The 26,700-nt window shown below is 41.8% G+C and overlaps 1 protein-coding gene across 4 annotated transcripts; it reads right to left on the bottom strand.

Annotated features, from left to right (window-relative positions):
• Positions 1 to 435: 435 nt before the first annotated feature.
• Positions 436 to 26,700, bottom strand: EWSR1 (EWS RNA binding protein 1). Of its 4 annotated transcripts, none has more exons than XM_054594121.1 (18): positions 26,576 to 26,700; positions 22,657 to 22,693; positions 22,465 to 22,516; positions 21,106 to 21,229; positions 20,662 to 20,679; positions 16,574 to 16,760; positions 14,154 to 14,321; positions 12,265 to 12,476; positions 11,145 to 11,325; positions 8,316 to 8,353; positions 7,748 to 7,780; positions 7,319 to 7,437; positions 3,506 to 3,635; positions 2,808 to 2,930; positions 2,037 to 2,199; positions 1,486 to 1,583; positions 921 to 1,173; positions 436 to 820 (listed from the first exon to the last, which is right to left on the bottom strand). In XM_054594121.1, exons 1-18 carry the CDS (start codon positions 26,586 to 26,588, stop codon positions 781 to 783), a joined length of 1,989 nt encoding a protein of 662 aa, XP_054450096.1. In that variant the 5' UTR covers positions 26,589 to 26,700; the 3' UTR covers positions 436 to 780. The 4 variants fall into 4 exon arrangements, with proteins under 4 accessions (XP_054450096.1, XP_054450098.1, XP_054450099.1 ...); XM_054594123.1 differs by having other exon boundaries at positions 8,316 to 8,350; XM_054594124.1 differs by lacking the exon at positions 20,662 to 20,679 and having other exon boundaries at positions 26,576 to 26,699.

Raw genomic sequence — 26,700 nt, 5'->3', positions numbered from 1 at the left:
GGGCAGGCCTGACCGGGGCGTGCAGAGCCTCAGAACGCCCACCACGCTACACCGTGCCTGCGAGTGGCACACAGGGGTCCACGCGAAGCGAAGGGGCTTTGGAGGCCTTCGGGCCACGATGACAGGTCCTCCAACACAGTAGCCCTCACTGCAAACCACAGACCTGGGCTGTGATGTCTCCTCTGTATGGTCTAGGATCAAAGTGACACAGCAACCCCCTTTTCCTTGCCAGCAGCAGCGTGACCAACAATGCTGTCTTGCTTTGTTTTCATGTCATAACCATTTCAGATCTTCCCTCACATGACATTTAAACCAGCCTTTATCTGGACAGCACCCCACTCCCCGGTGGGTCAGAGGCCTGATCCCAGTAGACACGCGACGACTGCGGAACAGAGGCTGAGAAGGATGGCTGTTTATAAACATTTGGAATTTTATTTAAAAAAAAAAAAAAACATCACAACCATGAACATTGTTACAGTTAGTTAGAGGCCCTCTTGGTTCTCCACAATGATACTGAGCATGCTCACAAGGGGTTCCCATTGTTTAGTCTTAGTTAAACAACCATCTTTAAGAGGAGGAAAAAAAAAACAAAAAAACTCAGCACACTACCATTTAACTTGTTTTAATGTTTCTTCACAAATGGTGAAAAATACTAAAGTACAGACAAGGAATAATCATAATGTTGTGACCAACATTATAAATATGGAATTATAAATTTAAAACATTTTCTGGTTTAAAAAATAAATCTGGTAGTCAATGCAGCTCTGCGGGGTCCTGCATCTAGTAGGGCCGGTCTCTGCGCTCCTGACGGTGCTCGCCTCTGCAAGGCAAAAAAAGAGCAGCCGGTGGGCCGCAGGGTTAAAGCCAGAACGCAGGGGGGCGCGCCCAGCAGCCCACAGCTGGTTCTTACTGTCACTTACTTATCCATTTTCCCAGGTCCTCCGCGCCCTCCTCTTCGTCCTCCCATCTGTTCCATCAAAGGTCCAGGAGGGCCCCCAGGGCCGCCTCGTCTTCCACCGCCAAAGCCACCTCTGTCCATGCCCCGGCCGCCACGGAAGCCACCTCTGTCTCCACCACGGCCACCTCTGAACATGCCACCAGGACCACCGCGGTCCATGAGGCCTCCTCTTCCTCCCCGCATGCCACCAGGACCCCCTCTGCCACGGTCACCGCCTAAGGTAAGGCAAAGAACAGGCGAGAACGGATCAGTGGCAAAGAAGATGGGTGGATGCAGAGGTTCTGAGGACATGCCCGGAGGCTGCTTAGGACCTGCCCTCTTCTCTCAACAGAAACAAAGCAGGTCCTTCACTTGATTTGAACATCTGGGTGGGTCATGACAGAGTTTAATGAGCCCCAGGGCTGCACTTACTGGAACCAGTGACCTGGTTCTTAGCAGGTGGGCAGCTGTAGTTCACCAAACCCACCAAGTTAACGAGAAGTTTAATACCAAGAAGCTGAGGGGATGTTCCCCAAACCTGTACCTACCCGGAGGTGGAAAGGGTGGCGGGAGGAAGCCTTCAGGCTTCGGGGCCTTACACTGGTTGCATTCTGTTCTCCAGGCAAAGTTCTGGTTTCCACACCCCCTGCATACAATTGTACCACAACAGAAATCACCACTTAATTGAACTAAGGAGGTTTAATATGCAAGGGTAACAAGGAAGCAGGCACATAATGCACGACACCACCCTAAACAATGGGTCCTGGTTAGACACCAGTAAGTCTCTGTCCACAGAAAATGGCTTAAGAACCACAGCCTCAGGCAGCAATGTACCCAGAGGACCAGTGTTTGATCTGATAAAATGTCTATATAGCCACATATGTGTGGACAGTAGAGTCCAGTGGAACTGTGACGTTTAGAAGGTTCTGAAGCAGCTGGAAAATGACTCGTTAGGCCACCCCCACCCAACAGATCAGTGGGTCATCGTTAAGGCTCCTACAGACAAAGAGAACCCACCACTCCTCCTCTTCAGAACAGGAATGGGGCAGGATGTAGCAACTTCACTTGGAGGCTATCAATTTGCAAAGGAAGTACATACGGATTGGGGCACTGCCAGTCTCCCGCTCGGTGCTGGACATTTCCTCCTCCAGATGGGTTTCCTCTGGAACCCCGGGGTCCTCTTGGGGGGAAGCCTCCTCTGTCTCCTCCACGGCCTCCCATGCGACCCATGGGTCCCCCAGGACCTCCTGGGCCCCCGGGACCTGAAGTCAGAAAGAACCACCGCCTCCTTAGAGCACCAGATGTGTTACAGGGAACTACATCACTAAAGGACTTCACGGAGACCACAGCTGCCATCGCCCCCTCATCTCCCTCACACGTGCCCACGGGCCCAAGCACCTGGCCCTGCAATTTGCAGCTGACCCTTGAACAACATGGGTTTGAACTGTGTGGTTGGGAAAACACGTACATGGCGGGTCAACCTAAGTTACATGCAGCTTATTGACAGCGTGGTAGGTCTAACCCCTAAGTCGTTCAAGGGTCATCTGTACGTCAGCTCCCACGGCAGCTGCACCAGACAGGTGAAGAGACCAATGCCGCGCACACATGGCAACAGTCCCAGGGCTGGCACCCACGCAGAGTGCGCCACCAGGACCCCAGCCTCCCTGACCACTCAGGCCGTGCCCTTCACTTCCTTTTACTCCTATACACGTCTACCCTCACTGTTCAGTGCTCTAGCACTGATTCTGCATTCCTTTTTAGTATTGCTAATTCGACTGTCTTCACTCTGGACAAGTTTCTCACAAACAAGTAGACTAAAATCCTTTCAAAACAGGACAAGAGCAGCTCAGGGCAGGTGCCCGGGGAGTACCTCCACGGAGCGGCGGCGGCATCCCCCTGCCCTCTCGGGGCGGCATCCCCCCACGCATGCTGTTCATCGGGGGCTTCTTCCGAGCGAGAGAAACTTTAAGTTTGCTTCCTTGAAAATCTTTCCCTGGAACAAGATAGAAGAACATTAACTACTCCCAACCCCCAACTCTTCCTTCCTTAGCAGCTCAGCAAGACTAGACCTCCCCTTTCACCACCCCCTGCCCTGGCTGCACCAGAGCACCCTGCCCAGCGTCTTCTCTTAGAGCTTTCCTGGGAAGGCCAGAAAAAGCCTTTAAAACATAAAATCTCTCTACCCTAAGGAGGAAAGTCAGCTGGGAGCGGGGGTGTGACGCGTGTACTAGCACCTTTGTCCGGAGCAGCGTGAGAAGCTGGGACAGGAAGAACATGAAGTGGACAGAGAGGAGAGCTAGGACCTGCCCTCTGACACTTTCATGTTGGTTTTGTTTAGTGAAACTCCAGGATCAATGTTAAGGCTTAAACGTCTGTGGGGTTTTCTACACCTTCTGGTCTGTGTGCTTAGAGAACAATGCCCTAACAGTCAGTGTTCAATATGTTAGCAAAACCTTCCCTACCTGCAAGCTGACATGTGCCCCATTTGCTACCAGGCCCTCCATGTGCCCCAAAGCAAGCAGCTAAGAATGCCAGTGTGCACACCCTTGTGGACACTAGGGCTCCTACCATCAAACCACTCCACTGCAGCCTTGGCAGTTGACGGATCTTCATAGGACACTGTAGCATCACCTTTGGGCTTTCCTGTTTCTTTGTCCAAGTAGATATGGATCATGGGTTGCCCGGTTCTCTTGTTCATCTAAGGCATAAAATTGCACAGTTAAGCTGTGATTAGAACATACTAGTTTTATTGGGGGGAATAAAAGTCCACATGAAATTCAGAGAAGTCCCTCAAACTGTCAAAAAAAGCAACAGTTTTAAACAGACACATTCAGTAAGATGTTAATTTATCTCTGGGTAGGGGAATTATGGTTTATTTATTTCCCAAATCGCTACAACAAATATATGCTTAAATGAGTTTTCCCCCTCTTAGATGTGTTTTGTCGTTAAGAACCAAAATATGCTAAAGGCTCCAAAGTGTGTAGGTGAACAGTGTGGGCCCCTCTCCTTCCCTAGCCATCTCCTCCTGGTATCCTGGAACCTGTCCCATGTTCTATGCTCACGCTACAGGCACCCAGTGAGAGCAGCCACATCTTAGGTGGTTAGGCATTGATACCATCACATAAGACACGATTTGCATAAAGTAAAAATAATCTTCAAATCAGTAAGTACAGTACACAGGGCTGTGCACGCGCTAAAAGGATTCTTGATGAAGTCCAACACAATTTTTCCTTCAGAGCTAGAACAGATCACTAGTTTCTCAGCTGAATGCCAGATGCAGCTGGCTTGAATTCAGGAGCTACATCATTCAAGAATATGGCTTCATGTGTGTTTTGCATTAAATGTGCACATGATAAAAGTCCGATCTATACATTTGTTTATATATCTAGTGATACTTGAGAGTCTCATTATAAGGCTAAAAAAAAGGGGGGGGGCAATGGCTATATATATATATATATATATATATATATATATATATATATATATAACTGACACCTATGTTTTCATAAAGGACATGGACATAAAAACCGAAAGAGTGGTATGAATGATGAAGTATGTATTTTTAAAATCTCTTTTATAAGATGCAAATAGAAACAATGTTCATGAGAAAAAAGACCACTCAGCATTACAAAAATGTCAATTCTCAAATCATCTTATAAAGGCAATAAATACCCAACTGGGGGTTTTAAGGAACTCCATAAACTGATTCCCAAATGTATAGAGAAGAGCAAGGAATAAATAGCAAAGTATTCCTGAAGAAAAAAGAGCAGAACAGAATATTCGCCTTACTAGATAATAAAGATTTAGCATAAAGACATAGTAATTAACTGTTGTTATTAACATACAAGACAGACAAGAAATAGATCCAGGTATGAGCAGAACTTTCTATGTGACAGATGCAGCATTATATACCTCTGGGGAAAGGGTAGCTCTTTCAGTAAGTGCTGCCAGAACAAAAGGTCTTGCAAATTGAAAAAACAATGACACATACCAATAAGGAAAGAATGATAAAGTTCAACTAACATTAAAATTAAGAATTTGTCTGTCAAAAGAAAATGAATAAAAAAAGCGAGACAAACTGGGAGAATGTACTTGCAACATAGACAAGGATCAGCATTCAGACAGTATCAATTTAATGGGTTGGCCAAAAAGTCCATTACATTTTTTCCTGCAAAATAAAAAACATGTTTTTCTCTTTTCACCAATAACTTTATTGATTTGAATATTCTGAGTATGTTGGCTATCTCCTGCTATTTGGCTTCTAGTAGGTATAGGGTAGGAGTGCTGCTAAACATCTTACAATGCATAAGACAGCCCCACAGCAAAGAATTATTTGGCCAAAATGTCAGTAGTACTGAAAAACTTCACAAACCACTTTTGACATGTTTGATCAGTCACAGCACCTTCTCCATACACTGCATAAATCTCTTGTTCTGTGGTTCAGTTGCATTTTTACCTTTCTTGAAACAATAAAGAATATGCCAAAAATGTTGCATATCTTCTTTCATCTTCAATATTAATATGGCTGCACAAAAATTCACCATTTTTTTTAAAAGCATGCTGATATGACAGCTGTCACAATACAATCTAACAAAATGATTTCGAATGAGGTTAAAAACAACTTCGCACTACTACAGCCATCATACAGAAAAAGCGTAATGGACTTTTTGGCCAGCCTAATACAAGGAGGGACCGCCCCCCCCGCAAAAACCCCGAATTTATTTGTAAGAAATTGTGTATGTATTCTTACATGTTTAAACTTTAGTCTCCTTTAAAATACTCTCCATGTGATGCAATACATCTACTGAGCCATTTCCCCACTACTCAAAACAGTTTTGAACTTGTCAATTTTGAATGCTTCTGCCATTTTTTGTTTTACTTCCTTAACACAGGCAAAACGTTTTCCTTTGAGGACTTTTTTTCATCCAGGGAAACAAAAAAGTCACTTGGGGTGAGATTGGGTAAATAGTGCGGGGTTGTGCCATTTTTGGTCAAAAACTGCTCAACACTCAGTGCAGTGGGGGTAGGTGTGCTTATAAATCACCCACTGTGAAATAGGCACACACATCAAAGGTCTAAAAAAAAAAAAAAATTTTCACTGAAGTCCAACGCAGCCTTTCACAACAATGCCAGCTGGCACACTGATACAGATGGGTTCCCAGAACACTCATCCAGCAGGGGAAGCCTGCACTACAGGGGGCCTGCTCTCGTAAATCAACAAATGATCAATAGCCCAATAAAAAACAAGTATAATACACAAACAGGCATTTCATAAAGGATGGTATGCAGTTAGGTATAACACAGTAAGCAATCAGGGAAAAAGAAAAATGAAAAATCACATTTCCATTTTTCTGCCAAATCAGCAACATGATTCCTAGTGGTGGTGAAGGTGGAGAATGTGGTATCAGTAATACATGCTCACCCAGCTGAGCATGAGGTCACAAAATGCAACACTCTGCCCCCTCATTCCTGCTCTCTCCACAGATGACCAGAGATCAACTGTGAAGAACAAGAATGAATTGTACTCACAATAAAGAAATTAGTGCACTGTGCCCCATAAGATATGTACAACACTCACTGCAGTGTGGCTTATACACTACAAACCTAATAAGCAACCGTTTTAAAAAGAATGAATGAATGACTTGTGATGTATGTATAAATGAAATACAAGATTCCCAAACTTCCGAGCTTCTGATCTAGGGACCCTACCCTTCCTATCTCAGAAATCCCAGTTTCTTAGTCTTTCCCATCTAACAACCCCAACTTCATTCTAGTAGCTCAGACCAAAACTTCACAATCACACAAGCTTCCTTGAGTTTGCGTGGCAAGCTCCTGCCCAAGGACCTCTGCTTTGCTATTCCAGTATTCTAAAATACCTCTCCACTCTGAGCTTTATGGATGGATATTCCTTTTTAACTATGTTTCCTGCTATATGTGAATACTAAGGGGTCTTTTCTGGTTTTTCCTAGTATATTCTCAGAATAATACTGCCTTATGACTGAGTTATCAAATATACCTAAACCATGTTTAGCATTTAAAAAAAATAAATAAATAAAGGCCTTTGCCCTCAATGGTGTGGCTCAGTGGGTTGGGCACAGTCCCGCAAACCAAAAGGTTGCCAGTTCGATGACCAGTCAGGGCACCTGCCTGGTTGTGGGCCTGAGGGGCCACCGATTAATGTTTCTCTCCCTCCCCCTCTCTAAAAATAAATAAAATCCTTTTAAAAATGGCTTTTTTGGGGTACGTTATGGAGCAAACTATAATACATCCAGAAAGAAAGGTCAGGCAACTTCAGGAACTACTCTTAGTATCAATTCAGTCTCTTTAAAACACTGTGTGGTTCGAAAATCTGCCAGATTCCGTGGTTATACTTTCATTTACCTTAACAACTCCGCACTGCTTGAAGAAGTCTGCCAGATCATCTAGAGTCACATTGTCATTTAATCCTTGTACATAAATTGCACTGTTGTCAGAGTCTTCATCTGGATCAACAGGTGGGCCTTCCAGGAAAAAAAAAAAAAGAAAAAAAAAAGGATAGAAGGGCGTTACTGTCATGTACTGTATAGGGCTTATTAACCAACTGGTCCCTACCACCCACTGGTATTCATCATAAAACTAAGAGAACCAACCATATTAACAAGAAAGCCACTGAACTTCTGGTTTACTGTATTTAAGGCTATTATGAGTAGATGCTTTTGATAAAGGCAGCCCCAAACCGCCCTCGACAGTAAGAATCTATCAGGCTGCTGAACTCTCTCTCTCTCTCTCTCGTTTTAAAGTGCAATGCAAAGTACAAGAATTCAGAATTACCTAGATCAAGATCCGGTCCTTCATCCATGGGTCCTGCCAACCAGGAAAGATCATATAAAATATTATTAGTGCACGTCTTGCAAGCTACAAACCTTACAAACACACATAACTATCTACTACACCACCATTTGATGGGGCTTCATTAAATTCAAAATGACCCGCACTGCTAAAATGGAGCAGTGCCCCTTTAACATTTGTGAAAGGTTTGCTAGGGTTTGTTTTTTCTTTGCTGATTTGCTTTTAAACCATTAACCAAATACACTCTCAGTGCTTATGTGCCAAATTAGTGTTAAATTTAAGTCAAAATTTTTCCTCCACATAAACCAAATTTTAAAAGTGTATTCTCCCCCATATTACAGAAGCAGTTGCTCAATACTTCAAGTTACCCTTTGTTTTGTAACCATACGTTAACCTTATTACCCCTAAGACAATGCCGGCAGTACCCATTAGTCTCTTTTGTATAGATCATTTTTAAACCGTTTATGAAACTAATAAAAAATTATAGTTTTCTAAAAACTGACTGTATTTTTTTTTAAAACACTATCCATGGTAATACTCAAAAACTTACCACCAGGCTTATTGAAGCCACCTCGCTCTCCAGCGCTGCTGGGGGGATAAACGAAGAAATGAAGGCCTTTCCCTTTAAAAGCCAGTACCGCTCTGAGCCTTGGGGGGGCTCGTGGGGAAGAAGGGCACTGGCTAAACACATCTCCAAACAATGCATCTCTCTCATCTTGTCACTATGCCTTTCTTCAGGGCAGCTTGCTCAAATTTCCTTTATATACAACCTTGCTTGTCTGATTGTACACACCAGTGTGGTTGGTTCCTTTTATTTCGGGGGGCTGGTATTAATAGTGCAATACTTGGCAAATGAGGGGGGAAAAATAGATCCCAAACACCCACCCCATCAGCTGAAAAACAGAGAGAGCTTGGTGAAGAGAGAATAGCAAGCTGGGGCAACTGCTGTAACGAACCTTTCAATGTTCATAAAGGTGCACCCTCAACCTCTCCCGAGGGAGAGCCAACTGAGGCCCTGGCTGCCTAACAAGTCACAGTATAGTAAAGCAGGAGACAACAACATTAAATGCCAACAACACACACCAGAGGACGCATCCAGCCAATCTTCAGCATAAAGCCATACATTTCAGGGCAGGAATGAATTTAACAATCGCTGTGAAAGGAGAATTTACAACCAATACCAAAGCTCAATGGACTGGGGGTGCAACTTTATAGACATATCAGTTGAGAATAGTAACAATGGCAGGATAAAGTTACTGCCTTACATACTTCAAAGGGAAAGGGAATATAAATTGGGCCTTTTTTCATTTTTAAAAATTAAATAAAGGCAACTCCTCAGTGGGAGGCCCTGAGCTTTTTCTAACCAGTATTGCACCTTTAATACCTGAATATACAATTTCAAGCTGTTGCATGCAGCTTTGTCTCCTTTTTTAAAAGTACACACCATAAAATGTTTTCTCTCTTTAAACACAAAAGTTTACACTTTAATGTTACACAATTCTAGAGTATTATTATACCTCCTCTGGTTAATTACCAAACAACAAGTATGCAGTTACCAAAGTTACAGAAGGATTCCATTTATACAATGAATACATTTTGTTAAAAATATTCTATGTATATTTTTCCTCTCCATATGGACACCGTGTCTAGTCCCACTTTTCATTATGCTGCCGGCTGAGTACTGAGTACGGGTACTTTTTAAGTATTGGTGTATACAAGGCTCTCACTTTGTAACCTGTAGCATATAAATGCGACAAAGCATGTTAAAAAGTTTTCCACGTTTAACAGCCAATGAAAATATCAAAATACTGAGGCAATGAAAAAGGGCATGTTAACAACATTGAGTGCCTTACCTGCAGAAGACACTGAAAACCATCACCACACCACAGTAAAAAAGAGGGGAGGGGAAATGCCCCTGTTCTGTCCCCAAAGGATCCAACCGACTGCTTCGCAGTCTGTTGAAAAACCCATGGGGAAAGCCATGGTTTTTTCCTATGGCTCCAGGAGAGACTTCTCATCCAGAGAGACAGGACCCCTCTACTAGCAATGTCTAGCAAAAATTAGAATTATTACTTCTGAAGTATTAAAATGAATAAATTTGAAATTGGTTTTGCAATGGAAAAATACTAAGACTTCTAGGTGATTGGAATCGTGATGATAGTAATTTCAAGTGTCTATGTCTATTTTAAAACATCCATTAAAGAAGTGAAACCTTTATAATGGAATGACATTTTTCAAATCAAAAGACTGATTTTACTTTATACCAAATTATTCATAAATTTTTTTCTTGTTGTAAAATGATTGTTTCTTCCAATAAAGATTTCACCAAAGACTTTTAAGTTATGCAGAATATGCAAAACAGTATTTTCAATGAGTATCTTTCAACAGTAAACAGATTTGCTAACACAAAAGTTAAATAAAGATCAATTTTTTAATCTATTTAATTTTAAGGTCCACTTCTATAAAAAAGAAATCTTAAACTTTTTTCTTGAACCAACAGTCACACCAAACCCAATTATACTTAATATAACATTCTGCATAACTTTTTTACCAGTTTATATCGGGACAGAACACACACAGAACTAAGCCTTCTGGATTATGTTAACCACCAACATTATACCTCACCTTCATCAAAATACAGATATCAGAAAGGGAAGAGGGGATGGGAAAAGGGAGGGGAGGGGCAGGCACAGATAGCAGGGTTATGCTACTGATCTAAAACCAACTGTTCTAAACCAGATTGTGCCATCAATCGAAATGGCCAAACCGATTTAGACTTCTTAAAGTCTCCAGTAAGGAGCAATCCTGTAATTAATTATATACATTACTCTGCAAAAAGTTAATGGATTTCTCTGTGTACCAAGTGCACCTCAGGCCATAGTTCAAGGGCTGTGGGGCCAAGATCTTCAACATTAAGTTCAACAGTTCCAAGTACAAACAGAAGTGGGGGACAAACATTGTGGGAAACAGCTGAATTCCATTTCTGCAGTATATACACCAGGTATTTCAAGACAACCATTCAGAGACAATTAGTTAAAAACCTAGATTGTTAGAAGGGTTGTGTGTGTTCCATCCCAAGTTTATTACCCATAGAGGCTTTTGACCTCTGGAAACCATGAAGGGAACTGAAAGCTCTAATGTCAAAACCATTCTTTGTTCTCCCCAACCCAACCAAGTAGCTTGGCAGGGAAAAAAGTAAACTGCCACTTAATCTGTGCCATAAAGATGACATTTCCATGTTTTAGAAGATGGCTTGGGCTCAACAGATTGTCCATGGAAATGTAGGAATAAATTTCTTATGTCTTTCAGTCCCTTCTTTCCATTGAAAATCCTATGGATGAAACAAAATTAGGTAAAAGGAGAAAAGGTTTGCTCTTACCCCATTCCACCGCGTCCTCCTCCCCGCCCACCTCTGCTCATGCCTCCACGATCAAATCCCCCTCTTCCCCTGCCCCGGTTATCAGGGCCACTCATGCTCCGGTTCTCTCCTGGTCCGGAAAATCCTCCAGACTCCTGCCCATAAACACCCATGCTACTGGGGTGGTCCTGTCGGAATGAACCTGAGGAAAGAGTCACATTTGTAAGCCATGGACCAGCATTTATACCGCTGCCTGCTGTAGTCTCTCCTGGAATCACAGAATTCTCAATTGCAAGGCACTAACCAAGGCGCCATTCTCTTTACACTTGGTAAAGTGCCCCTATCACAGGCTCTTTTAAGTTTAACAAAAACGGCTGGTTCATCAAGGCTGAAGTAATCTTACATAGTTAGCCTAGAACAAAGCACTCCCAAACGAATAAAAAAAGGCCTCTGGCCAACAGTCTACAGGCTCCTAGGATATCTCCAAAAGCTGTTTTTTAAAAACGACACTCACAAACAAAAAAGAGCCAGGTTTCTTAGGGCTGTAGCACGTTGCTATGGGTTGGGCCCCATCAAGCAGCACAACTCATTTCACAGTCCTAAGACGACACGCTCATGAATGGAATTTTAATTAAAAAACCACCACCACCTGGGTGGATTGAACTGTGAAGACAGTTTGAGTTTTTGATGGCTTCTCCACATTAACTAACTATTCCAGGAGGAAGATATTTTTGCTTTATGAATGTAAACATACAAAAATCAAAGCATAGCATTTACTTGACTATCAAAACTGCAGTCGTCTTCAACAACTACCCGCTCACTGCCAGTGAGTGGGGGTGGGCAGGCCACAAGGCATACTATACTGGCTTCAACTCACTGCACGTAACTTCCCCAAAGAGAGCAGGGGTGGCAGTGAGAAACATTTTTTCCCTAGTCTTTTTCCCTTTTTTTGGCAAGGCATACTAATTAACAATTAAATTGAAGAAAGTCTTTAATGGGACATTTAAGCTATTAGCCAGGATGTTATGCCCTAAAGATGCATCCTGGAGTCCAAAAGTAAACAGCGGTAAGGAACATCTCCCCATGTTCAGAAACTCCAAACATAAGCATTCTTATTTGGTTTTCTCTCTTAGTAACTCACTCTGCTGCCCGTAGCTGCTGCTCTGCTGGCTATATTGACTTGGAGCCTGGCTGTAGGATCCAGTTTGGGGGGGGTAACTAGTGGGCGGCTGCTGCCCATAGCTGCTTTGTTGACCATAGCTACTCTGCTGTCCATAGCTGCTCGGCTGCCCATAGGTGTTCTGCTGAGAGTAACTGCTCTGATCATAACTAGTCGGCTGTGTAGAGGAATAGCTGAAAGAGAGAGAGAAAAAAAAAAGGTTTTTAGGAAAGAGAGGCTTATTTCAAGTCTCCTAAGCATAACAGACATTCATGGCACGTGATATAGAAACCCTTAAAAAATAAAAATGAAGTTACTTTCTAATAGCTAAAGTTTAAATTAAAAAAAAAAACAACAAATATTAAAAAAACCTTTTTTTCCTTATTGATTTTAGAGAAAAAGAGGAAGAGAGGGGGAGAGAGACATACATAAATTAAGTGCAGCATTCAGTTCTCTAAGTCTGCCTTGAATGATAACTGATTTTTCTGAAGTTATCAGGCCAGGTGGTGTCCACATAAAAATGGTAGTTTTCTCTAAAAATGGTAGTTTTCACTGGAAAGTGCATCTAAGTTTTAAATTGCTTTGCTATATATATAGTTTCAAACTTTTAGACATGCTGACCATCTATGAAATCTGGGCATATGAAAGATGAAATGTTAGATGGACATTCATCTTTTTGATATGGCAAGGAAACTAATCAAGGACACATTCTTACACAGAAATAAAGCTTTAAAAAACTGGCATTGAATTCTAGATGAACCAAGATAATGAAAAAAGTATCAAAACATTTTTTAAAGTACAATTAAACTAAGCCTTTATCACCATCTCCCTCACAACTGTATGGATTCAGCCGGCTCTCTTGACCAAGCACATCTACTCGACTCCCCACATTAACTGCTTTCAGCATAGCAGGTACGGGTGAGCTCAGTGCAAAAGCTGCTGCAAGTCCTGCCCACTGTTGCTCCAAACTGTACACAGACACCCAGTCAACTCTGCTGCTAAACCTGTGAGTGCCTGCTGCACTTTAATGTGCAAACCAATCAAATGAGTACAAAAAAGGGAGCTGTTTCTTCTAGCAATACTAAGTCACTTTAACACAAAATTCTGGCAATTCACTTGATATCTTACTTCAAATTACATGTGAATGAAACAACTTGCAGTTCTTTCTACACTTTAAAGAAACTAAACTTGGACGTTGTGAATGCCGCTGTGGGTAACATCAAGAATGCAGAACAAATAAATCTGTAACCAAAAGAAAAGGTCTTGGTCGAACCACTGAAAGACTAGTGCATGCATGGACCTGTAAAGTTAAATATAAAATGCTTAAGAAGTTCCACTTCTTTTCCTTCCCTTCCTTCTCTCCTAATCATGCCCTGAATTTTACCTGCTTTCAAATGCTTCTGTTTCTCAGCCATTTGAAATAAGGGAGCGAGCAAAATTAAAAGAACCTAGAGTGTTAAAATACTGTCTTTACTTAGCCGGGCACTGCTATGGGAAACCAGGATTGAGGTTTTGGGATTTTCTTTTAATCCTCACCCAAGGACATGTTTATTGATTTTAGGGGCGTGTGTGCAAGGGGGAGGGAGACACATGGATGTGAAAGAGAAACACTGACTAGTTGCCCACCCCCGTAGGCGCCCCAACTGGCGATCGAACCTGCAACCTTTTGGTGCATGGGACTATGCTCCAACCAATTAAGCCACCGGCCATGGCAGGACTGAGGTTTTAAAGTAACAATATGTGGTTAGGCTTATCACTGGGAGTCAGATAAAATATATCGCCTCAAGAAGCAGAACCAAGCTGGTCCGCAGCCTGAAAAACCTGTTTTGTTATTCCACTAGCTCACCCACTGCGAGAACAAAGATACTGACCTGGTAGGAGGATAGGACGGTGGTGCTGTGACTGGCTGCATGGGGTAGCTCCCAGGCACCTGGGGATAACTGTAGTTACTCTGTCCGTATCCCAGGCTGGGCTGGTTGTAACCCCCTGTGCTAGATTGAGGTTGACTAGTCTCAGCGGGTTTGTTACCATCCTGTGGTCTAAAAGGAGAAATTAAAAAGTGAGGCTTTTTATTCTCAACCACAAAACTCTTAGGTAAGAACTTTACAAATTGAAGAGTAATATGCAATGTTAGGATTGAGTTTGGAAATAAATACAGTTGTTGTGTGAATGACATCAAACCCAGTGTTGGTCCACCTGTACTTGCTGGAAGGAAGAGAATACTAGGAAGGAGATGAATTAACCACATGCATATAAGGAGACATCAACATGCTCTTCTCACTCCATTATTAACAGTTGTAAAAGGTAGTTACAGTAGTCTGCTGCCAATTTAAGTCATCTGAAAAGAGTGGTAGTTTGTTAGAAAAGAAAATGTTTTTTCTCAAAAGAAGACCATTGAAGACAAGAGACTTTAACAATAATCCAAGTTTTAGGCTAGAGAAACATTTATATAAATTCATGGCATTTATAGATTTGGACTACCTATAGATTTGTTTCTTATTTATGAAGAAGAGACCCCCAAAAACCATTTCTTTCTTATTTTTTTTAATCCTCACCTGAGGATACATTCACTGATGGGGGGCAGGTCGTAAGAGGGAGAGAAACAAATCCAACAAACAAATATCATCGTGAGAGAGAGACAAGGATCGGTTGCTTCCCACATGTGCCTCAACTGGGGAGCAAACCAACCACCTAGGCATGTCCCCTGACTGGGAACCGAGCCTGCACTTCTGGTGTACAGGGCAGTGCTCCAGCTGAATGAGCCACTCGACCAGGGTGAAAAAATTTCTTAACTTGGACTGCTGTAACTCGCCTCCAAGTGTCTACAATATAAATACCACAGTAGGGCAGACAGCCCTGAACCCTCTCCTGGCTCTGATGAGCTGGGAAATGTCCTTAAATAAAGAAAACCAATCCCAATCCCAATCCCAAGGGGGTTTCTACCTCTTTGCCCTAACATTTTGCAACTGGGCTGCAACCAAGTGAGCATGAGCTATTTTAAGCAAAGCCCCAAGAACCACCAGGCAGACCAGAGAGGATGGGGAACTGCCGGTTTCTCCGAAGAGTGTATGGGTCACAAGTACCCCTCTTCTTTCCAATGGAAAAGGGAATAGCTGTCACTGATCACCAGACAGACAGCTGTTTTAAAATAGTAAGTGTTGAAAATGTAAAACAAAAACATCAGAAAGAATGACTTATTAAAAAATAAATAAATAAATAAAACCCCCAATCTGGTTTGGATATCCTGTTGCAGTGGAGCATCAAATGGGTCTTCAAATATTTGATAACACTCTGAAATGCCTTGGTCAGTTGAAACAGGGCCCTGTAAGCATCGGTGTACTTAACTGCTGCACACGCTATCAGATTTGCACTGCATCTTGCTCTGATTACTCACTGTGCGTATTAGAAGTAATTTCATGAGTGTTTGCCAGAGCCAATTTCTTAACCTCCACACTGAGACAAAAAGTCTAGGTTACAAGTTGATCTCTTGGTTTATTCCCTGAAAAATCGTTCACATCAGAATTCAGTGTTCCTTCAAGGCTGTATGCAGAAGCAAACTAAGTGCACTGCCTAAAGCAAAGACCTGAAATCTTAAGTAATAATTAATAATGTTTACCTGCTGACCAGGTATGGAGTATGAACTTTGCCCAAATATTAATCCCAAAGCAGGGCACCCAGTTAAGAATTTACACTTGTCTGTGATAGTTAAGAGTACAAAGCTGCTATATAACACAGAGAAAAACATGCCGACTCCTAGATATGAACATATCCTTTATTTACTGACAATTGGATCAATCACAGGACTGTTTCTTAAACCATATGATACCACACCCTCACCCCACCTAGCACTCTGTTAACTACCATGTTTTCCTCAAAGAGAAAGCTGTTACCCATTTACAGGGCCAATAAACCAAAGGTAAAAGCATCGAAAGTACAACTCTATCAGTTGTGCTGCTGTGAGGGAAACCACACAATCTTCTCCCAGCTTTAGAAAAGTTAATGCAATAGCTCCTCCTACCCCAAAAGGTTTCTCTTCTACAGGATTATCAATGAATTACTTATTATTTTGGCCCCTGGATGACACCATTCTCTACTAAATGGAGACTAATGTGTAGTGTGTTCTAGTGCATTACTTACTGTAATGACGGTAGGAATGCAGTCAACACCTAAGAGTATGTGAGAGCAACCATTAGGAAGAAACTACATAATGGAGTTTAAGTGTGCACAGCTGCTCTCTCCCGAAAACCCGAGGCTGATGCACTGAGGAGTTAGAAGGCGAACGTGGCCTTACCTTGCAGGTGCTGTGGCTGCCGGCTGTTGCCCATAGGCTGGGTAAGCAGGCTGAGTGCCATAAGCAGACTGAGCTGCATAGGAGGCCTGGGTGGTAGTGACCGTAGCAGTGGTGGTATCGTAAGCACCAGTGCCATACCCCTGGACAGGCTGACTGTACGCCTGGGGGGCAGTTGGAGCAGTATAACCTGGAAAAAAGAGAGCCGCGTCAGATTTCTGGCTCCTCAAAGACCTGCCTAGATACTCAGTATCAGAACAATTTGTAAACCACCTATTTTCAACCATCACAGTATTTAACCCCATTAAATATTTCCCTTTCAGTAGGATAGCAACAAACCAATATTTAAAACCTAAATTCTCCCAAAGTACCCAGTTTCAGTAAAGCACTGTCTTTTTTTTGCTCTAAAATCACCCCTAATGGAAAGGAGGGGACGGAGTATACTACAGAAAAGTGTTGGTATAGAAATCAGGGTTCGTCTGCCTGCCCCCTTCCCCAAGAATTCAACACAAGTTCACTTTTGCTAATTCGACACTGGTTTTTGCTAGCAGGCCTCTCAAGTTTCTCAACTAAGTACCCCAAAAATCTCTCAAGCAGGTATAAAATGTCCCATAAAGGGAAATAAAAGACAAAGATGTAGCATCTTAAAATGGCTACAAGTAAGGTTCCAGATACTAGTTTTAACACTAAAACCTGTAATTTGAAATTGCTTGCTTTCAGCCTCAAGTACTCCATGATGAGCAGTTCATACTGAACTTAAGGAAACTGAAAATTCCAGAGAATGTGCTTATTTTTTAGTGGGACATGTTAACAATGGACTGAACACCGCTAAGAACTGCTCATTTTGTTTCAGGCAACAAACTACTAAAAAAATGCTTGACATCACATTAAGATCTGAAACGGCACATGAGTTACAGATACACTACAAATTTTATTTACTTAAGTATAACCAACAAAGGTAACCCTATATTTAACTTTATTTGGGTAAATTACTTAAAATTAAACTTAATATCCCCTCCCCCCATCTTTAAAAAGTAAATGTGTTCAAAAAATAAAATCATCTGAGATTCTAAGATGGTCATCAAATGACCACCTCCATTCCTGTTTTACCTACCACAAGCAAAAAGGCCTTCTTCCTGCTCACCAATACTGGAGGTAGACCTCAGAATTCCGACTCTTTCCCTAACCGAATGTCACAGAGACCTGCTCTCACAGACCAAGACAGGTTCTTTTTCTAGTTCCTGTCCTGGCCAGACCACACAGGATATGTGTGCCCTTTCACCTGGAACTTGGGCCTGAACCTGACAACCCCCACCCCCCAAACCTGCAGCTCCTGAGTCCCTTTCCTGAGAGAGGTGTTACAATCTTTCCTGGTGCTGGGCTCTCTTCCCGGTCAATAAGCACAAGCCAGCCATGCAATAAGTTAGGTCTATTATTCTAAGGCTCACTTCTACCTCTTTGACTTTCTAAATAAACCCTCTCTTATAACTTGAGGGGGGAAAAGTTAGGTCTAGTTGTCAGCATTTATACCCATCAAAGAAAAACCCAAATCTCACTAAAGTAAAAAAGTTTCAGTGCTGAAAACAAATCCTGAGTTACGACTGTTGATTTTAGTTAAGCTTTAGGACCTTAAACGTCATAGGGTACAATAACTGTATTCTACATCCCAAACATTTTTTGGGGAAATTCTGAAATTAATTATACACAAAGACAGTAATTTTGTTCTCAAAACGGAACAGGAAGCCTCAAACAATGTAAGTTTTTTGAGTTCGCATGCTGTCCATCTGAACATACTAAAAGTTCTAGTCAGAGTCCTAATAACGTCAATTACATAAAGCACCCATTTATTTAAATTTAACTAGAATCTAATTCCACCTACCCTCTTACTCCTACACAGAATTTTTTTCCCTACATGACAGGCCATCTATAAGATTTACAAGAACAGCAATTAAAAACAAAAACAACAAAATAAACTGATCAGGGAAGTAACTCGTATCACAAACTACGCAGCAACAGAGCCTTGTACAGCTAAAGATTATAGTAATAATAGACACTGGGATAATTAATAATATTTTAATTAATCTGTAGTACCAACACAAGCAGCCAAGCAAAATGAGCAAAAATTAATAGAGCAAAATGATTTAAATGACAATTAAAAAAAAAAAAAAGCAACAACAAAAAGACAACACACCTACTATGTACCGACAACTTTAAGGAAAAAGGTATTAAAAAGCATTACACAAACTGACCAAAATTCCTGAACAGAAATTTAATATTTCTATTTCAATTAATGAACTGAGATTTATACAGCCCCCTTTCTCATGAAATATTTTTAAAAACTTCTAGAAGAGAAAAATGTATTTTTTATATTCCTTCCAATAATTAGCCAATGATTTTCACATGTAAAGGTAGCATGAACCAAGGAAAAAAGCAGCTGAGTATGCTTTAGCCCACTACCTGTCAGGGTCCTACTTAGTTTGGGTCAGCTTCAGTTTGCTCATTGGGTTTAAATTTGGTTCCTACACGTCAAGAGTTCATGGAAGGATTGAGAGAGACACAAAGAGTCCTTCATGTACTATGTCATCTATACAAATAATTCCTCATTATTAAGTGCAATCTCTTGCTCATCAAAGCTACTGGTTTCTGTATTAGAATGTCCTATACTTTTTGTGCCCACAAGCTCTAATAATGAACTTTTTCAATCAATGTCAGTGTAAATACATGGCTCTGGAGGGCCTAGACGACCACTGCATTTCCTGTAAATGATTTTACCATGTCCCTATTGAATGATCCAGGGACTCCAAAGGCTGTATCTGAAGAGTAGTATTTATTTTAAATGATACTTGTTTTTAAAAAATGACTAAGGTGGTCAAAAACTTCCAGTTACAAGTCATGGCAATATACAGCATAGTGATTAATAACACAGTACAGTGTACAGTTGTGTCTTGGTGCCTGCTTGGGGTTGATTTTAGATCCCCTGTGATCTGAGGACACTTGGGTCCCTAACATAAAATGGCGTAGAACGACGCATACACGTTTGAAAGTTGGTAAGAGTGTAGACCTTAAAAAGTTCTCATCAGAAGAAAAAAAATTATAACTGTGTGTGATGATCGATGTTAAGTAGACTTACTGTGGTGATCATTTCACAATACAGTATATACAAATGTAAAATCATTATGCTGTACACCTGAAACTGTTAATCAATTACAACTTATTGCAACCTATTCAAGATATGTATTAGATAGATTAGAAGGTACTTCTCATCAAATCCAGGACACTGTTACTCAGTAAGATAAATTACAAATAGGTTTCCTCCTACTAAAAATCTTGATAGATTATACATAACTTAGGAAACTGAAGATAACCTGAAAAAAATTTTTTTTACATCTGTTAGGACTTTTATATTAACTCTTCTTTAATAACAATAGTAGTAATAATAATGATGGGAGTGAATAAGGAGAAGGTAGGGATCCTAAAACGTTTACACAGTACTAAACATAAAACTACTGCAAATTTTTCACACACTCCATTCTCAATCCCAGTATCAGAATACAGTTTTTTCTAATTCTTAGAATAGTTTATTTTTAAGTTCCCTGGAATGCTGTTTTTTTTAATATATATATTTTTTCAGACATACTATGGATTAAAATAATTCATTAACACTTAAATAGGAAATAAAATGTCTGGACTGGAAACCAACAGACAGACAAACATAATTAACATGCAGGGTGGCAGTCTTCACCTCTAAAGAAATCTAATCATGCATCTATCCTTCAGGGAATACGGGAAAATCAGCTGGGGAATAGTCATCTGAAATACCTTCCTGAAGGTGAACTATTATTAAGGCTTGACACAAAAAATGTGTAAAAAAACAAAAACAAAAAACAAAAGCAGAATCTTTCCCAAAATCACATAAAGAAAAAGACATGGATCTGCGAATGGCACCTGAAGCAGTTTTCCATTAGCACCTTCTTGTGTGTGATGTTAGAAAGTTTGAGGGTTAAACGAATGAAACACCTAAAGGGTTAACATTACAGGGTTAAACAAGATGGAAAGCATTTCCCATGCAAGAATGAGCAGGATAGTCAAACCTGTACTGGTCCCTTCTACTGTGGAAAGCACAAAACAAAAAGTAGAGGGTACACTATCAGATGAAGTAAACAGATGTGAAAATTAGTTTGATTTTTTTTAGCAGCTCAGTTTAAGGAGGCTCATTCTTACCCAGTACTAGCATTAGCATAATCTTTTATATATTCTCCATTTTGTTGAGATTATTCAATATACCTAATAAAACAGTTAAAAGGAAAAGTTCTTTTCTCCCTCGGAATTTATTCCACCCACATTCTATTAGCAATCCCTCAAGGAGACTATAAGGGAAAAGAAAAAAAGAAAAAAATAGCTTCTCCTAAGAACAAAGGATCCCAAGATGCCAAGATATGGACCAAAATATACACCGAAGAAGACAAGTAACAAGCTTCTGCGCAAACACCCTAGCTCACATGACCCACCAAAAGTATCTCCAAGGCAGGCTTTACCTGTGGGAGGCTGTCCGTAAGAAGTTGCATAGGCTGTCTGCCCATAGGTAGCAGTGGTCTGAGCCTGGGAATAGCTTACATCAGTGGGCTGTCCATAGGTTCCGTAACTTTGTTGCCCATATGCCTGCTCAAAGAAAATGAATGCAAAGACTTCATATATATAAACCTTGTATTTCTGGGGGGAAAAAGGACAGGCGATCACAGTATTATGAATGCTTGTTTTACCTTATCTGATTCACCCATATTTTCATGAATTTTAACTATGAAGAAGTTCCCGAGATAATCAGGCAAAACCACAGTAAACTATACAGGAGATTAACAAGACACTCTCAAGGGAGAAGCCAATAAGGAACAGGTGTATAATTGCCAGCACTAAGTGTAGTAGTTTAAGCAAAATGGAAACAAATGTCAGGAAGACGTGGCGGGGCGGCAGGGGGGGGGGGCCAGAAAAAAAATGAAAACGGGGCTAAAATCTGCAGACTATTTTGAAAACCAGATTTTCAGCGGGACAGATTTCCCTTCCAAGAAAAGGAACTACAACCAACTGCATGTCTCCTTAAGGTCACTACATCAACAGCACTATCTTTTGATGTCGGACATCAGTAATACAGAAAACCCAGCAAGGAATGAGGTTTTCTTTCAAGTATTATTAGCGCGATCATATTCTAGATGTGAATGATCATTTATGTAATATCTGCCAAAGACACCACATTCTGCCTGTTCTGGAATGTTTCCATGAGAGTTATCAGTACCCATTTTATGCCCTACAGACTACTTCAGAATTTGAGGTGATTTTGAGAACCTTAGGAGGCTAACTTTATTAGAATCTGTTGGCCTAGGCTTTTAAACACAGACTCACAGAGGAAAGCGGAGAAGTTCCATAGCTAGGGACCCATGAGTGCTGGCCCCTACACCTACTGTGTGACAGCTGGCAAATGCCTTAATATTTATGCACTGCAATTTTTTCACTTGTGAAATGTCAAAATATCTCCTTCTTCTGTATAAATGTTGTATGACTAAGTTAAAAAATTTTAAGCATAATAAAATACATAGAATGACCAAGCATAGAGCAAGGTGCCTAACTTGAGAAATGATACTAGAAATGCATGGAGAGCTAGCAACTCCAAGTTTGGGGATGACTTTCATTTATAATGGCATTCCCACTGAGAAAATTTAAAGTTACTTTTTATTTTAAACCATGGTGAAAGTTTAAAATGCATGGTTATTTTATGATTACAAGCATATTACACTTTTCTATTACATAATTTTTGAAAAAGATCTGTTCTAGCTATCATTTTAGTGGCTGATAGAAACATTTCACTTGGGGATGCAGCTATATATATTTATCTTAAAGATTACCTGGGTGGTCTGTGCATATCCTTGAGTGGGCTGGGCGGTGTAAGCACTGTAGCTGTAAGAGAAATTAAATGCAAGAACTGAATATAGAACATTCAGATTCCTTTACTAAGTCCACCACAACTATAGCAGGTTCTGTACTTTAAAAACATTACTGAATCACATACAAAACACTGTTGTAAAAGACTGACTTACCCCTGCTGGGCTGCAGCTTGGCTGTAGGTACTGTAATCTAGAGGAAACAGAGAAAACAGAGTGATCAGCAGAGGAGGAGGAAAAAATGGGGAAGGAATTCAGATGGCAAAAAGATGAATTCCTGAAACAGTTTGGAGAGGACCTACAGGTAAGCAGAGAGGTCAAAACGAGTACCTCTATTTCTTAACACCAATCCAAAAAATAAGTCTAAGCCAGTCAAACTCAGTTTGAATACAGTGCCAACTAATGAGGTCAAGTTCAGCTGATTTGGCAGAGATACTTTGCATGTTCCCATGACCACGCACCCCCTTTAACCACAAGCTGTCATTTCAAATATGTGATCATCACCCTAAGACTAATAGAACAAGACAAACCAATAGAAGTTTTAGGTTCACATAAAAAGGAGGCATGCGACATTATGATGCACAACAGCAGACTGATAACGTTAGTAGCTACATCTCCTCAAAAACTAGTTTACTGATCCCTCACTTTTGCAGATTAGACCAACCTTAATTCCCTAACAGGGCTGTGAAATGGAAAGGCAGAAAACAGTCATCTCAATCCAGTGTTTTAAAGAGTTTGTTGACTGTATCAGGGCTACAATTATTCAATAACTCAAAAGCTAGAACATTATAAATCCCACCAAAGCAGAGTTAAGGCAGAATCCTGATAATTGGCAGAGAAGGCATTTAATCTTTTTGGGAAGGATTTGTATTTAAGTAAAACCATCTTTTTAAAAACTTGAAATGATTTCAACTTTAAAAAAAATTTTTCTCCCCCCCCCTTCTTTTTCTAAGTAAAACTTCCTGTAATTTTCCTCTTCATATGAACTTTACAAAAGGGACTAAAAATTCTGGTCCAGTAAGATATTTATAAGTAGTAAAAACAAACACAAATGAAACGATTGAGTTTTCACAACATTACTGAATTATACATACATATGTATTTTAAAATTAATTATTTTTTAAAAAATTCTGCCCAATTCTTGGCTCTCTACAAGAAATACCTATTTTCTTCCATGTTAGCAGACAGTACTGCCATTAGGGCCAAACAGAAGGGCCCTTTCTATTCCATTCAGAAAACAGTCCCTCAGCTGAAAGCAACAGTTTGATGGGGCAGCTCTTCACAGAGGGGTTTCTACCCCCACCTCATCCGAAGCCTCCCTCACAGACAGTCCACAGGGCCTGACAGCATTTTGCTGAATTTTTTCTAAGTCGGCACATCTTTCTGCCTCTATACTTTACTCAACTACTTACTTTCCTCTGGACACACTTAACTGAGAATTCTGGATCAACATTATCAAATAAACTGCCCAAAGGCTATGAAGTGATTTGCTCAAGACAACCTTAGGCATTTGAAGGCTAAACCTTAGGCATTTTCAATAGCACTACAAAACTGTCCTTTCTATGTGGCAAATGAAGAGGAAAAGCAAATCACTTCTTCCATGTGATATTCACAAAATACACCAAGGAAACATGAAAAAAATCGAGCATTTCAACCTATATTTTGTTGAGGTTTCTGTGAAAAATTCTAAATTGCTGACATCTAAGTTCAATGTTGCAAGAGGACTTTATACAAGAACGGTTATATAAGACATTAAATTGGCAAAGCTGGTATGTAACCACCAATGTTCTCAGATCAGTGTGAAACCAGACGCTTTTCGTGAGAACTTATCTGCCTACAGCACACAAACATATATAAGGCCTCAAAACTGCTGTAGTTACACACTGGTCAGAATATTTAGCAATCAGTTACGGTCTGTTTTCAACCCCCAAATGTACAGCTGAAGAATACTAAAAACGGACAGTTGAGGAGAAAGGGAGCTGTGATCCAAGTGGACCTTTAGAGTGTGTGCAATGCTTTAAATTCTTGGTCTCACGGGTAGTCACTTGGGAGTCTGCACTGTGATCCTCTGTGGAAATAGACACACACTGTATTGCAGGTGCTTTTCTAATACATGATATAAATGAGAGGGAACCCATCTAACGTTACCCAAGGCAACAGCTTTCAGGCACTTACGCTGTTCTTATCCAAACTGTAGAGAAATTTAGAGCTTCAGACTACATAATGAAAATCAGTATGGGGCAGTTTTGTGGGAGTCACAAAATGCTCTGCTTAAAGGCCAGAAGTTAAGGGCTCAACAAAATCCTCTTAAAAGACCTAGCCTAACTCCTTCATTTAAAGGAAAGAAAGCTAAAGGTCAGATAACTTAACTTCCAAGGACTCCAAAGGTCCCCCAGCCGGGCCCACTTCCGTCGCCTACCACCTAAACAGCAGCAGGAACTCTAATACAGTACAATACGTGGTGGGTAGCAGTATACAAGAGTATGAGCAAAGCTGACAAAAAAGTTGGCATTATCTAGCCACACAAAAATTTCTACATACACATTTTGGCTCCCTAGGCTTTAGGAGCGGAGATCAGCATTCATCCTTTTAAAACTCCAACACTGCAGGGAGAAAGAAGGTGGAATGGGCTCTTTGGAATCCATTTTCCACCAGAATGTCTTCTTGGACTGTAGTGTTTCAGAGTCCTTCCTGTTCTAGGGGCACTCTGTACCCTGGCACCAACAGCCAGCATTTACCTGCCTGATTACCGACCACATAGCTGGGACAAGCTCTTAAAAAACTGTCCTTTTAAGTTGCTGGATTCTGAATTCCTTTCAATTACAACTCTGAAGGGCCCAGAGCGCTTCCCGTCTTCCTATTTTCCTCCTAATGCTTTTTAAAGCCTGGAGTTAAGGCGCAAATAATGATCCCCAGGTGGAAAATGCTCCACCTTACCAGGTTAGTGCAGGCGCTGGCGGCAAACTGCAGGCCACGTTTAGGCCGCACTGTTGAAACACTCCTTGCAGCAGGGACCCTCCCTAGATATCCCTCCCAATCGAGCTCCTACCCCGGGGCTTTCTTTCCAAGTCCACTAAGCGCCTCCTTCCCTGTCGGCTTAACCTAGACAAATAAATGGGCGAGAAGACTGCCTAAGCCTAAGCATAATTCAAATGCCGACTCGGGCCTTTTGTTTCTCCTAGGTCAAAGAGCCCAGAAATTTCTTTCGGTAGAGGCCGCAATCCGGGCAATTCTTAATGTACAACAGATCTCCCTCGGCGTTGCCTGAAAAATTACCCTGAGAAGCTACTTAATTGCTTTTGGGGCGGGAAGGAAATGTGATTAAAAGTAAAAACGAGGAACTCTCAGCAACAACCGACTGGGGTGGGGGGGGTTCTCAAGGTGGGAGCTCAAGCCGTATAAAGCCCAGTCGGCCAGAAGTTCAGGTTGGGGCTGGACCTCTCCAAAGGGGCAGTTAGGCAGCACCGGACGCCCTCGGCAACCTGGCCTTAAGGATGACGGGGCTCTCGCTCATAGGTCGGCGCCCCTCGGCTCAAATCCTCTCTGCGTTTTTTGTTTGTTTATTTGCCTCTCAGCGGGGCAGAATCACCCTAGAGTTTGGGCCGCCTCCCTGGAAATAAGGTGCGGGCGGTCAGAGACAGCATGCTCGCGGCTTTTCGAGCCATCGGACCCCCCCCCCCACCTCCGGTTTCTGGGTGCTGGGCTCGAGGCCTGGCCGACACCCCCTCCCACGCGGGGCCCGAGACCACAGGCCCCGCCCACGTGGCGAGCGGCCCGGAGCGCGAGGCCCAGCGGCCGCCACACAATGGAGGCCACTGGCGGTCCCGCGCGCCCCCGCGCGCCCCCGCCACCGCGAGCCTCCTGCGCAGCGGGGGTGCTGGAAGGTTCCAGAACCGGCCTGCCAGGTGGGGGAGGGGAGAGAAACGCGAGTCCTCGAGCTCGTGGGGCAGCACCGGGTACCCCACACCCTTCTCAAAAACTCCACTTAGTCGTGTCGGCCGTCCCCAAAGACAAGCGACCCCAGACTCAGGCCTCCTGGCTATCGCCGGCGCGGCCGCATTTTCTCTACACTCACCCGTGGACGCCATTTTCTCTCCTTCCTTCTCGTTCTCTCAACGTCCGTCTCCCTCTCGCTTTCCCTCTAGGCGCCGCACTGCGCAGGCGCGAAACCCGCAACCTCGGGCGCTACCATCGGGCCAG

Source organism: Pteronotus mesoamericanus, unplaced genomic scaffold (genome assembly GCF_021234165.1).
Source record: "Pteronotus mesoamericanus isolate MK-2021 breed Mesoamerican mustached bat unplaced genomic scaffold, CSHL_Meso_final scaffold_507, whole genome shotgun sequence".
NCBI lineage: Eukaryota > Metazoa > Chordata > Mammalia > Chiroptera > Mormoopidae > Pteronotus > Pteronotus mesoamericanus.
Note: the sequence above shows the minus strand (reverse complement) of the source record. Positions and strands in the feature narration are given on the sequence as shown.

Excerpts from the sequence above, each read along its gene's own strand:
- EWSR1 (XM_054594121.1), bottom strand. Across the intron at positions 8,354-11,144 it reads GGAGGACGCGGTGGAATGGG|CAGCGCTGGAGAGCGAGGTG; the intron begins GTAAGAGCAAAC and ends TTATCCCCCCAG. Across the intron at positions 7,438-7,747 it reads AGGACCGGATCTTGATCTAG|GCCCACCTGTTGATCCAGAT; the intron begins GTAATTCTGAAT and ends TTTTCCTGGAAG.